This window comes from Caloenas nicobarica, chromosome 1 (assembly GCF_036013445.1).
Source record: "Caloenas nicobarica isolate bCalNic1 chromosome 1, bCalNic1.hap1, whole genome shotgun sequence".
NCBI classification, from domain to species: Eukaryota; Metazoa; Chordata; class Aves; order Columbiformes; family Columbidae; genus Caloenas; species Caloenas nicobarica.
In genome coordinates, this window is record NC_088245.1 from 15,265,657 (window position 1) to 15,280,255 (window position 14,599).

General features: G+C 43.2%; 1 protein-coding gene across 1 annotated transcript in view; it reads left to right on the top strand.

The window, feature by feature from the left end:
• The window catches only part of CDHR3 (cadherin related family member 3), a 41,192-nt gene extending 27,758 nt beyond the window's left edge, over nucleotides 1-13,434 (top strand). The window contains exons 14-19 of the mRNA XM_065626862.1: nucleotides 1,467-1,711; nucleotides 4,362-4,543; nucleotides 5,915-5,928; nucleotides 7,404-7,435; nucleotides 8,496-8,544; nucleotides 11,353-13,434. Of these exons, the coding sequence (XP_065482934.1) occupies nucleotides 1,467-1,711; nucleotides 4,362-4,543; nucleotides 5,915-5,928; nucleotides 7,404-7,435; nucleotides 8,496-8,544; nucleotides 11,353-11,696 (866 nt within the window). The 3' untranslated portion in view covers nucleotides 11,697-13,434. The remainder of the gene's footprint in view (nucleotides 1-1,466; nucleotides 1,712-4,361; nucleotides 4,544-5,914; nucleotides 5,929-7,403; nucleotides 7,436-8,495; nucleotides 8,545-11,352) is intronic.
• Nucleotides 13,435-14,599: the final 1,165 nt, after the last annotated feature.

A 14,599-nucleotide genomic window follows, 5' to 3' on the forward strand; every position in this document is an offset into this window, starting at 1 on the left:
CAAATTGGCTACTGGTGCTACAACCTAGAAACATTCCCTCGCAAGACTGGATTGTTTACCACATTAATTAATTGGCAATTAATTACACAGTTAATAAGAACTTCAGAAGAATGAGCTGGACTGATATGCAGGTCAAATTTCTCTTCCAGTTACAGATGAGTAAATCTTGAGAAACGATGATGCTTTCTGTTACTCTGTATACCTCACCTTTAGATGCTGGTACACCATTCAAAATGACTGAGTAAATCTGCATGTCCTCAGTTCATGCTGTATGCATTAAACCCCCATTTTAAGAATGTTTGTTTGAACCTAATAATCAGATGCAACCACTTAGAGAACAGCAATGCTATAGGATGATGCTCAGCTTCACAAAAGAGAGAACACATTCTCTTGGGGCAATTCCTTTTTTTTCTTGCTAAGGTGACTGCCGAGAAAGAGAGAACAGATTGCCCAGGTGCCAGAAAAAGCTATGAGTATAAAAAGAGAGAAACTCTGTCCTGTTGTAGCCCCTTAATGCTGCAGAGGAGCATACAAAGGCTGTGTTTGTATTAGTAAATCAGGGTCTGACCACAAGTCCAGTTTTGGCTGTACAGATATAAGCAGTGCTACGCAGTTGGCCTCTGAGCTACAGAGCAGCCCATGGCCCATTTGGTGCTGTGCAGTAGACATGGCCTTCAAGGTCACTTCAACTTGGCAGCTCTATGGGGCAATGAGAGCAAAACCAAAGCATATCTGGTGCCTTTTCATGGCTCTGGTCTCTCATATGTGGAGTCTGCCTGGACCCTAACAGCTGGGGCTGGCCTGGCTGCAGCCCAAGCCACTAGCAGATCTCCAGGTATTACAGAAATTGAGGGCTGGGGAGCATCACTGAACTCCTCTCTCTGCCTCCACAGTGCAGACAGAGCCTTGGAGGCAATTAATGTCCCTGAGTCTTTATCTCTCTTCCGGAGGACCTGTTCAAAGGCCTCTGCCATGGAGAGCCATGGGGAGGGGCTGGAGTGGCCTCTGAAGACGCTGGTGGTGTCCATGTGGCCTAGGTGCCGCTCCAGGGACATCTCAGTAGTGGAAAGAACCTGCAACAGCATAGGGTCCTCACCCCAGCTGGGTGCTGCTAGTTCAGGGTGCCCTCCAGTCTGTAAAGACAGGTTGTTTGGATGACCTCTTGTGTGCCCTATGTGGCTCTGAAGCATTTCCACAGCCTCCTCTCAGCTGTGTCCCCATAGAGGGTCTTATTCTGTATTTTAATGCTTTTATGACTATATTGTTTTAAATTATTTTATATGGTATCAAGAAGACTGAGGAGCCACTCTTGTCAATGATATTTCACCACACAGGTGTATAGTGTTCCATAACAAGTTATCAAAAGAAACATCTTTTTCCTTGTTTCATGCATTTACTTTAACGTGGAATTAAAGTAAATTTTTTTACATTTTTGGTTTTTTGGGTTTTTTGGGGTTTTTTTTCAGGCAATGTGAACAATCATTTCACCTTTTCGCCAAGTGCTGGCTCTAATGTATCTCGGCTGATTCTTGCGTCAAGGTTCAACTATGACAGTGGACTTGATACAAACTGGGTCTACAGACTGCGTGTCCATATAACAGATGACAATTTACTATCTACCAGGGACAAATCTGCACACCTCATTAAAACTGGAACGGTGACTTTAAGCATCAGAGTTATCCCAAACCCAACTACTGCCATTACCACCACAGTAAGTTCACTGAAATGTATTGCTAATTCTGCATTTCTTTTATGGACTAATCTTAATAAGTTCGAAGAAAAGAGGGTAGATGTATGCAAAAGGAAATCAAAAACCTGTAGTGGGTGCAGTCCTGGGAAGTGCTGAGCCTTGTGCGCTTACATTGAAGCCAAAGGTGGTTGATGTGCTTAGTGTCATGAAGGATTGGTCCCAGGTACAGAGTCATAACATATGTTTCGTATTTTAGTTTCTAAAACAAAAAGGGCAAGTAGCCAAAAGACTGGGCATGCTGCCATTATCATGCAACCGGAAAGTTAATGATCTTGGCAGTTTTATTAATAAGGAAAGAGCAGGGGTTAACCTTTGCCTGGAACCTTAAAATTACCTCATGCATTTTGCACTACCTCTTTTTTTATTCATAGCTATTAACTCCCTCAGCTGCCTTGCGCTTGAACGTGCTTCTTTAGCAGTGGGACACATTAGTCTGTGGCTACGGAAGTTGAAACAGGCCACAACAACAACAAGAAGTCCTCATCACTTGGTAGGGACCTTTTTCCACCCCTGAGGCCACCCTCACGTAAAACCTTGAGCATTTTGTCAGGAATTGAAACAGTTGTGCACAGCCTCAGTGTGTTGCTGAGGTTTCAGACAGGCAAAGCTGGAGAAGTGGGATGGGTCTTTCTTGAGCTCCCTATCCAGGTGGTGGTCCATGGCTGAGCTGGAGAAGTCTGCATTACTTTCGGCAGCTGGGATGGGATCTGGCCTTGCACAGCCTGTGGAGCTGTGGGCCTGTGTCACAGCAATACAGGCTACTCGTCCACACAGCATCCCAGGCAAGCTGTGTCTCACCGCTTTCATTTTGGAGATGATTTCCATGAGGCTGGTGCAGGACCTGAGGAGAGCTTGCTTTCATCCTGCCTGCAGCAGCAGCACAGCCTGAGGGTACAGACCACTCTGTCCCCATCCTTCTACTGGTTGCTGCCTTCATCCCTTGCTGCACCACGTGTCCATCATCTGGAGTCCATCCATGTTTTGCCTACCTGCAGATGGCATTACCCTTTTCTCCCTTGCATGCAGAAATGAAAATGTGAGGATACTGGTGAAGAACTATAGAATGGTCCAGATCTGTTAGAGGCTACTGGTAACTGAGCTAGAACCAGAGGATCCTGCGAACAGCACATGCAAGTCTGGATGCTTTGCTATGAAAACGCTTAAATCCAAACTTACAGACTGATTACTAAACCTATTATTATCTAATGTTCTATTGGGAAGGAATAAATGGTTTTCTCACAGCCTTCTCCTCCCCCTACTTGATGTGGAAATGAAAAGCTAAGCTGAATAACAAAACTTATTCTGTATTTCTTTCCCATGCTTTACCACAAATACAAACAGTCTAGACCACATACCACAGCATTAAATCTGTCTCCCCAGAGATATCAGCCTTCTACTTTCAGTCTGTTTTCCAGAAGAGCACTTCCATTGCAGCAACTTCTCCCATCACTACTCCTTACATGTGTTCAGTGCAGCAACTTGATCAATCAGATGCTGGAAAGCTGGTAGTGTAGAGTAGAAGCTCTGTTGTACAACGTCACTTGAGACTTCAGTTCCAGTGAAGATGGAGTTGTGGTGGTGAACTTGAGGTTATCTGAGAGATTGTCCAATGATTGCACGTACCCAGCACCACTGGCTGACACTAGACACTGTCAATACTTCACTCTAAACTTTTCTTTTTAATGGTTACTCAGTTCAGCTACCTGCCAATTTTTGCAAGTCTAAATAAGTTAAAGATATCCCTAAACAGGAAACAATCGGATACCCTACTAAATTTCATACACAATGTGATTACAAATGTCTTACAGAAAAATAAATAAAATCTTCATCAGACAATCAAGACTGATAGTACCACACTAGATAATGATCCTGCTAGAGCGAACAAGTAACTTCTGATCCATGTGAGGATAGTTTCATGATGGGACCCTAATGAATGAGTTGCCAGTGCCAAGTGAAGTGCCAGCTCAGAGCTGTATCTCCTAGCACCCAGGAAGATGTGGGAGATTGCAACTGCTCAGGGAGTGTGATTTTCCCTTCTGGAACAAGTCATAGCGGGGGGGGGGGGGGGCGGGGAAGAGATTCATTTATTTTTATACGATAACCCAATTCCTTGAGGTTCAACTCCTCTTACAAAGGGGGCCAAATGATCACTGCAATGAAGATGACCTCCTTCCAGTTTTGCCTTAGGTAACGAGAAACCATTATCTTGGTGATGGCAGTATTCCCTGGACTTATCCTCCAACAGTGCACTTACAGCTTCTCAGTCAACCTGAGGCTTTTAAACCCCATCATGGCATACCTGTTTTAATATAAGACATTGAAAGATGATCTGGAACCTCATTTTTGTGTTGTGGGTGGGCTCCATTTCACCTGCCCTTGGTTGCTGTAGGAGCTTGATGGTCCATCTCAGTCAACTGAGCTACCTTGGCAATTGGCAGGGCATGGCAATCAGGAACATGGGATAAATCACTATCTCCCTCTGCCCATCATCTGCAGAGCCCTGGGGCCAGGTACTTCAGCACAGAAGTTCAGCCAGATGAAAGGTGCTGTTGGTGCCAGTAACCTTACAAGTATGCAGCCCTGAGAAACTTTTCCTATCTTGTTTTAACAGCCCGGCTTCACTGTTGTGACAAAAAGGGGAAACCTCTACTCTGACTCGGCGTGGTATGTGCCGTTCGTCATCACCTTCGGCAGTTTGCTTCTCCTCGGACTGCTGGGGTACCTGGGGTTCCTGCTGACAACGTGGGTCCGCACCCACCGCCCTCCGGCAGGCAGAGCAGACAGCACACTTCTGTGAGTCCTCCCAAATGTCACGCTGGGGAAGTGCCCAGCAACACCCAGTAGTGTCAGAGAGAGCTCATGACTTTCAGCAGTAATGAAACCTATGCTTTGAATATTTTATAGCAGTATGCACTCGCTGTAGTATTACCAGCTACAGTGATATTTGGAGTTAACGATGTGAAATCAGGGAAAAGTGTCCATGGAATTTTATTTTCTGGATTTACTAACAGTTTAACAAATGCATTAGCTGAAGGCAATAGTGGAATTAACAATTATGACCTATAAAGGCAGCTGCACTTGCGAGGCACAGTCAGAGTCCATGCCTGACTGTGCTCACCAAAAATACACATTTTTTTGGTTTGCATTTGGCTCCCACTCCGAGGGAGCTCCCACCTAGGTAGTTACTGGATGCATATTCCTACCTCTCAGCTCAAATCCCAGAGTCCTTTTCAAACTTTGGTGCTCATGCCAAATTCTTTGTTCTGGCAAGACTTCCGCAGATTTCCTGGCGTTTTAGCCAAGCTCTGGCCCATAAAGCTTCGTGGTGCCTCTAAGTGCTCGTGCTTGGCAAAAGCCATGGAAGCACCTGGGACCGGCTCTGGTTCATTGTGGGAAGCAGCAGAGGTCCCTGCTGGCTGCCGTCTCCGTGGGCTGGAGCTAGGCTGCTTCTAAATTTACTTTTTACTTCACAAAACAGAGATAAGGAGCTCTTTAAGTGGACTGAGATTAAAAAAAAAATCCATAAGTATTCTCAGGATTTGGACTTAAATTTAGAAATCATAGTAAATGTAAAGAGGTAGTATATGACTGTGATTATAACTCAAATGGTGTGTGCAAGGAATTTAGCAATTTGTGATAAAAATGACAAATGAATCTAGCAGCATATAGCTTGACTATTGTTATTATTTATTAATAGGCAAGTGATTCACTGGGAGCCAGGCTCTCCCATTAAAGAGAAATTGCTATGTTTTCAAAAACATTTACAATCTTTCAAATATTTTAAAAGGTGTTATCTGAGCACATTGGATGAAAAAATTGACCTTCCTCCAAGAATGGGAAAACTTGACAATATTTGAAAACATATTTTTCTCGATTATATAAATCCATCATGCTATCATCAATAAGACTTTATTTTTTTTTAACATTATCCCCTCTTGGAGAAGGGTTAGAGCGATGCTCAAGGCTGTTTTCCTGTTTGAGAGCAGCATTAAATGATGCAGGCCTTTGGTGAAAGCAAAACCAGAAACCAAACAAATCAAGCAAATCCCAGAACTCAAGGAAATACATCCTTCTTGCCAAATGACAGAGAACAAAGTGTGATATTTTTGTGTACACACAAGTATGACATTTGTTAACTACACTCTTAATCTTTTTTCATTACAGGATAAATGCTCCAGGTGTGTACCTCTTTTCTATATTTTAATACTTAACAACGAGACCTTGTTTATGATTCAGCGTAAAGTAAGTAAATCCATTTCTAGACAAATAACTTTGACCCAGTACAAGAGTACTGAGATTAAATAACCCTGGCTGATTATGGGAGGCCTGCCTAAGTGATTTCATGGTCCTTTTGTTCTTCAAATCTATTAACTACTAGGTCAAAACCAAAGCCTGATATTCTGGCATGGATGCTAACGAATTACTGTATTTTTTACATGGAATTCATATGCTATGTGTCAAAAAAGAATCCCATCCCTCTGCAGCACCTTCAAGAGCCCTCTCCATTCTAATTCCATGCTCTCTGATCCCTTCATTTGCTCCCTTCACACCATTACTTCATGTACCTGAAGATTTATTTTAAAATATTGGTGCTTTTAAAGGGGTTTGTATAACTTAGCAGGGGTAAAAAATTGCACATTTTTAAAAAGTGCTTTTTTAAGCAGCCTTGTTCCTTTTAGTCCCATTAGCTTTCTGCTAGCAAGCATGGCTCAGTGAGACCCTGCTTTTATAACTCCCTCTCCTCAATTAGTATCTCCAAGCCTGAAAAAAACACACAGCTAACAAAATCCAATGAAATTAGCTGTTGTCTTGTTTGCCCAATTTGAGACATTTCAGCATTGGCTGGTTTCCAAAAATGGATGATTGGTGCTTTCTGAAAAACTGGTTCCCAAATGCGGGGCAGCAACGGCCAGACAGAACAGGTTTCCCATCAGTGCTCAGGTTGAGACCCATCTGCAGCACTTCAGAGTGTTGCACACCCGGTTGTAAAGCTTGTTGGTGGCCAGGCATACAGTTCTCCAAAGAAAGGCTGTTAAATTGGCAAGGAGCAAGCAAGAAATCATAGCAACTACTTGGGTATTATCCACAAATTTGTGCTGTCAAGATGCCTGTGGTACTGCTGCTGTATTTGCATGTGGGATGAGTTAATAGTGTGGTAAATTCACACATAACCAAACTGTTGTTCAATCTGAATTTTACTTGACTGGATCTGCAGCGCTTCCCTGTTTTGTCTCCAAGCGCATGTTTAAGCACACAAGCTTTGTAACTACAAACATTCATGGAAAAAAAAAAATCTACATTTAGAATTCAAATATTCTGAAAGGTGAATTTCTATATGTGTTTGTACTATTTAGAATGTGATTTTTTTAAAAGAAGTCATCGTTATTATTTCATTATTGAAGGAATAAGAACTTTCAAGGCTAAAATTTGATTAGTCATTGGCAACACTGGATTGTCACTCCAAAATTCTGTGAAGGAGTTTGCTTTTCAAATAGTATGAGGGATCATCCTTTGAAAAGAAATAAGGCTCATGGGAGGTGCCACAGAAGTTGAGTACCAAGAATGCCAATTTTTGAGGAAGTCTTGGCTTTTGTGTCTATAGTGACTGTCAGAAAAATCCAGTTCTTTAGAATGTGCATTTCCTTTTCTTTAGAAAAGAAGAAACCTAAGAAAGAAGTGGTTGTGGTAAGTATTGCCAGCCTCAAAACAAAACCCCGTTTTGCCCAGCCCCATCATGCAAATGATCATGAGACCCTTCCTATGAAAGGTGTCTGTTTTCCAAAGAGAATATCAAAATGACAGGTGAGGAAAAAAAGGACTGGCCTCAAATAAAAAACACTTCAGTGCTCCAGCCGGACTCTGTATTTGGAAGCAGCACTGAGATGCTCACCCTTTGCTTCCAAGTGCCAAATTCTCCAGCTGCTCTGGCAGCCCTGTATGTGGGAAGCCAGAGAGGTTGTGCCCAGAGCATTGACAAGGAGACCAGCTGCAGCCGTACAGGCAGGTGGACAAGTGTCCCAGCATCACTGATGGTCATGTTATGTTCCTGAGACACCAGCACAGCCAACCCCAACCCACTGGAGCCCAACCAGTAAGGTACACAAGTATATCCAAGCTGTCGAGCAGGGGTGTCAAACTCATTTTCCCGGAGGGCCACATCAGCCTTGCAGTTGCCTTCAAAGGGCCGAATGTAATTTTAGGGCTGTATCAATGTAACTGCTCCTACATTTATACAGTCCTAAATTTACATTCGGCCCTTTGAAGGCAATCGCGAGGCTGATGTGGCCCACAGTGAAAATGAGTTTGACGCCCCTGCTGTAAAGAGTTTAGCCTTGATAAGTTGTTTGCAGAAAAATGCCTTAGTTATTCCCACTATAATACGTCTCATTCCTTTTTCAAAGCATAAAGGCTGCACAGGACTTTCATTAGTTCACTCTCCCTCCCCAAGTTCTTCGGAGAGGGGATTCCCAAGCATCCTCTGGGTGGAGGGGACCCTCTTGTGGTTACACATGTGGAGACATTTAGCATGTCAGACCTTATTAACTCTCTGAAAATCTAGTGGCAACACCCTACAGCACAAATGGCTTTTGTTGCCAGTTTTGATTAAACCTAGCCTACAGGAATGCGATATGCAGGTTGTACAAATCCACCTCCATCCATGCAGGTCACAGTTTCCAAGTCACTGCTCCTCCTTCTTATTTAACTAATTCACAGAATTCATTTCACATTTTGTCTCTCTTCACAGACAATGACAAAGCTAAACACTGTCTTTGATGGAGAAGCCAGAGACCCAGGTAATAAAAAGCAATTAACAGTGGATATGAATATTTGGCTGGAAACACATGGGATTAGTTGGTTTAAATATGGTTCGATATTTGCTTTTTGTATTTCAAGTTTGCTGTTTCTAAGGAGAATGGGAGCTATATTCCACAGATGGTGAAAATCAAGACAGTGCCTTAGTAACATTTCTGATGGTAGAATGTACTTACGGCTCTTGAAAACACACATCCAATGGCCAGATTATTCACTTCTCCTCTGCTAAACCTGAATGTATGGATCTGATACAGGAAGGTGGGAGGGGAGGAGCAATTTGCTGCAAGGCTCCAGTGCTGTCATGGCTACGTGGTTTCACCTTTCCCATGTCTGGGAAGTGGCCAGCAGATTAATGTAGCCACAGATGTACTGACTTTGCCTCTTAAACCTCTCCCTGGATGTAGGGCAGGTGGATGAGTTACTCGCTCCTGCACAAACCTCCTCCCTTGCAGCAACAGTGCGTTGCTGCTATTTATCTAAGGCTTGAGCTTGTTGGGAAGGAAAGGTAAAACCATTTGCTTTCAGAAACAGTTGTGGTGACATCAGCTACCAAGTGTGTCACCAGGCTCCAGCTATGCTAACTCTGAGCATATCTGATTAACCAGCTGGGAAAAGTGAAATTAAGACAAAAGCCAGGAAAACCAGAATGACCCAGGAGATATGGTTCTTATCCCCTTTCCCAAGTGATGGCCACTGTGCTCTGCAGCAGAGCTCATTACAGAAAAATGTTTTCTTTCTAATGATTGATGTGCCTTACCTCATCCCCCTGAACTATAGCCCTTGCCTGAGCCCCACACCATGATGCTTGGCCTGGCATTAGGGTGCCCAGCCCGGCATCTAATGCCTGAGGGCCCCAGCGTGAAGGTAAAATGTGACACAGTCAAAATAGATCTTTGATAGATCCAAAAATAAGTCCGAAACAATAGGTCTAAAAATTTTCCAGAAGAAGGCAGGCTTGTTTCAAGGCTTGGATTCATCTGGCCCAATTTCCACCCAAGTGCCTGTACCTTGTGTTTCTTATTAGCTGGCTTGGAGCTGTTGGATGCCATGAGCTAATAGGAAACACTAGGCATGGGGACTTCAGTAGAATTTGGGTGAACAAATGGGACCCGACTGTGCAATTAAGCCCATCCACAAGGCTGCTCAATGCCAGTTTGGTCCAGATCCAAGCCCACCTGCTATTTATAAAGAGATTTGGAGGAATAGGCTCCAAAGTCCCTGATTTTTCCAATATGTAACTGCATTTGTAAAATATTAAACATGGATGTTCTCTAGGCTGCTGCAAGAACTGTTTCCTGGTGGTTTTGCAGGACAGCTGGTGGCTCCTTTCCTCAGCAAACCTGACCCCATCGGACTTAAGGATATCTGAGCCCATCCAAACTGCCCTCCAGAGCCATAGCATTTGTGTCATGCCTGAGGCAAATTTTAAGCTGTAACACAGCTTTGTGGTGTCAGCAGAGAAAAGTGTGCTCCACACTCCTCCCCTCTCCCCTCCATGGCTCATCCCAAACCCGAGAGGATCAAGTGTTGGTGGTTTGGAAATGATATTTAATAATTCCCAGGACATCATCTGTTGAATATGATTAGGAGGGATGGTCAGGAGCTGCTTCCTGATCTGGGCTGCTGTAACATACCCGCCTTGTAAGCAGTGAGAAAAAATAACATGTAAAGAGATCCAGTTTCATCTTTAATTGCTCAAATTGTATTAATATGTCAGAAACCATTAGTTCTGATACAAACTGTAACATGTAGCAACATGTAACCACTGTTTCTTTCCAGGCCTTGATGGTGTTTTGTTTGTCTCATATTAATAATGTTTAATTACAAAAAGTGCCACTATGGCTCCTGATTCTCCATCTGTTTCACAAAAGACAGTGATTTCGACTGTGAGGTAATCACACTGGACACATGGCAATTTTGCCACCTGTCTCTAGGTAGCAAATAAACGGAAAGAGAAGACATTTGCTTTTAAAGTACAAGTAGAGATTACACATAAAAGCAAAAAATCTTTCTAACAAGGAAAGGTAGCCAAGTGTGCTAAACAGCTCAAATTTAACACTATTATATATATATATATGAGGGAAGCATATACTTGCACAAACAGAATATATGTAGTATTTCACTCTATTAATGACAACGTGCAATCAGGCCTGGAGGAAGGCATTTTGTGCAAATGGAGAAGAAATGCATACAGCCAGAATTCACTGGGGATCCCAGATCTCCAAATCTTGGGTCCACTTAGATGACCTGACATGGTCTGGAAGATGTATGTAACATATTGTGCTCCTAGCAGGTTTTGCTAGCTCAGGTAGGCAATTCTGCTAGAAAAAATAGGCACAGACATATACAGTGGCCTTGCTCAGCATGACCAAAGGCAAAAGTTGTGGGAGAGTTAGTCTTAACAACTAGGGACTATGGACATGCTTGTTACACTGCCCATGTTAACCCATGCTAGTCGTAACTTGGATAGAGGTACCGGATGATAAGAAGGACCCTTTTTTTTTTTTTTTTTTGGAATGGGAGTATTTTGAATATTCCTATTCCCTGAACTGCAGAGTCAGTTTTTATACAGATAGAATAGCACCTCCCCTGAGGGGGCACCATGACGCCCAGATCCCCACGCTCGCTTGTGGAAACGAGTCTTTCCCTCTCAGGACTGGCTTCCCAACTCAGCTGATATTCCAGCTGCCTCACATTTCTTGTTTCGACCCCATCCTGAGGAGGTTTGTTATGCTTTAATCTGCTAAAGCAGGAATGATTTTAATCAGTTGTTTTTTCTCCCTTGCAAGTTACCGGCAAAATGTATGAATTCAATACATTGTCGGGGGCTCGGAGGTGGAAGAAAAGCAACGAGCTCCTTCAGCCAGTGCCAGCCGTGCAGGTAACATCCAACGTCACAGACGATGGTGGACAAGGGACAGACAGAGCAGAGGCAACAAGCAAAAAAGAGCCTTCAAGGAAGATGAAAGAGCCAACTGCACAGACAAAACCAGCTGCCAAGCTCTCAGCGGAGCGATCAGAAACACCAGGCCAGGATCAGCTGAGATTGCAAAAGCCCAAAGAGGAGCCTGAGGACAGGGGTCTATTCTCACCAGCCCCTCAAGGCAGATACCAACCTCCTCTCCCCAAATGACCACAGCATTGCCGTTAAGCCAGCCCTAAAGCAGGGTGCATGAGACTCCAAGACACTTCCCAAGCAACCCCCACTCCGAACAACCAAAGAATCAACAAATGCGAACAGATGTGATTTTCTCTCTATGTATCCCAGCTGCAAAACATTAGGTGGGCACTGCTGCATAAACGGGACCCAAAGGCGGGATGAAGCCAGAATTACCTTTAGCAGGTTTGGGTAAGAGTGTGAGAGAAGGGGAGGAGGCGAAAGAGGGGGAAGATAAAATGAAAGAAGAGTCACAGACAGAAGCATCTGCTGCCCACTGTCCTCCAGTTACAGCCGCTGGCAGTTTCCTCCTGGAAGAGCTCTGCACCCCCAGACGGCCACAGCCACCTCCTCTGACTGCCTTTGGAGAGGGCAGTGTCCACATGGACATGCTTTCTCATCGGTGAATGGCATCTCCTGTCCCTGCTGAGCAACAAAATGGGTCAAAAGCACATCAGGGTTGAAATGTTTGCTGGTAACAGCTAAAAAGATTTCCTTTTCATTCAGTATTTTATTTCATCCCTTCCTTACCCTCCCACCTTGCTGTAGAAAAGGCCATGGCTTGAAAGCAGCTTTGGAGTGGAGAAAACCCACAGCTTGTTACAGTATCACAGGCTGTCATGTCAACACTTTCAGCTTATTTATCTTTTCTAACACTAGCAGCATTCAATATCTTCACCTTTGGTATTTCCTCTGGCATATTTAATGTTTTGCAGAATCAAGTGGAATACACTCAAAAGAATAATGACAGTAAACACATGGGGTGAAATAATCTTTTCCAAGTGTGGGCATGTATTATCTAAGTGCTGTCTAATAACCTAACATAAAACAAGCAAACTCTGCAAGATTTCAGAAAATGGTTTTAATCTAAAGAAAATTAGTTGTAAATTATGAGTTAACACTCAATATGATGGCTTCTTTTCTTTTCTGATTACAAAAAGTTTTTTTAGTGGCAAGGGACTGATATCAGGTGGCAAAAGAAAATACTTGATTTAAGTTGAGAAGGGGCAGTCAATGAAGATTTTATCCAATCTGTAACATGCATTGTTTTTTGTCATACACCTGGATGAGGAGCTCCAGTGTAATTTCACCAAAGATCTTACACTTCACAAAACCACCCTGTCATGGTGCTGTGGCTCTTTGCTGTGCTCCAAAGGAGCGGTTTAGCTCAGGAACAACTTCCCTTACAAACACCAAATGTCTTCATTGAAATGCCACTTTATTGCACAACCAGAAACCCAGCGTGTCATGAACACCACAGCAACAGAGACAGGAAAGAGCAATTTATACTCTCTGAGCACATTATCGGTTTGCTGTGTCTGCGGTGGTTGTTATAGTGTTGTTTGACATTCCAGCACTAAGAGGGCTGGCCACACATTCAGCGCCCCAACCCACTGTTGTTTGCATTTGTGTGCTGTAAATACGATACATTCAATTCCTATGTGGGTGGTTTTCCAATGACACAGGGAAGTTCTGTGGTTACTTGTAGTACTGCTGTAACTGATCCTTCTATCAATGTGACACCAAACTACCCACAGGCATCCCTGGCACCTTCAAACATTAAATCTTCATTACCTGAAGAAGTTAACTACATTGTTTTCATGACAGGAAGACACGGAGGCTTTTGTATTTATTTTCCTTTGCATTTCTTTAGGGCAGCCACTCTGCTTCCTTGATTCCTCTCATTCTACTTTTGTGATTAAGAAATAATAATAATAATTTTTGGGTTTTTTTTGTTTTTTGTTTTTTTTTTTTTGTTTTTTTTTTTTTAAGGGGAGACAGAGACAGGCTGTAGTTTCAGCCAGGAAACCTAGAAAGAGATGGATGAAAACTCATCTTTCTTTACTACTCTTCCTGATGCTGAACTGCACAAACTTCTTTCCCTTCTTCTCAGGAAAAAAAGATTCCAACAACAGCACAACATGGTATCACAGCATGCTCTGAACATCTGCATGTGCAAACACATTGTCATGGCCAACACTGATGGTGCTGTAGTCTCTCACAGCTGGCCAACAGCTGAGTGAAAAGCAACCACCCTTGTGATGCTCACACACGCTAACCTCTGAGCAACTGGCAGCTCTATGAAGAGGCACCATGGGTCTAAGAGCTGCCAGATCTAAGAGCTAATACTGCCCAGGATGCTTCTGTCCAGTTGAGGTGAGTTTAGCTGATGCACTCAGCTTTTTGGGGGGCAGGTTCAGGCAAAATAAGCTGTCTTGTGAGTCACATGCAACTCGCTGCATAGGGGCACAAGTGTGCTGACCCTAAGGCACAGCTATGTGCTTCCTCACTCACACTGTTGGTTCAATATGGCCAGTGCTGATCTCCAGCTCCAACTAATTCTTCATCTTGGTCTTCACTGTAAGGTCTTATTTTGGCCATGCACAAAACTATTTTCTCTGCTCAGGATCTACAGAATCAAGGCATAACAAGGATTATTGGAGTATCAGCTCTTTGCAAAAACAGCACCATTTTCCTGACAGCTTCCCCTATTACTATTGATTTCCTCCCTGTGAAGCAATCAAGAAGGAACTCAGGTCTCACTGAGCTGAAGCACAGCAAGTCATTTATTTGGCCTGCCTTTGGTGGAGCAAAAGCACAGAAGACAACTGACTGACCCAGATGTACACTTACTGCATATTATATGAAACAAGATATGAAAAGATACTTTGAATATATGTAAAAGAAACATATATTGTCTCATACAATATAGCATATGATACTTATGCTGTGCAGTACAGCTTTAAATGCTAGGAACCTCATCTAACTGTTAAACCAGCTTTTGTGCTTTTTTCATTCAGAAGTGTCTTTGAGAACAGAGATTCAGTGTTGAAAACTGCCAATAGATGGACTGAGAGCAAGGATTAAGTGCAGGCTCT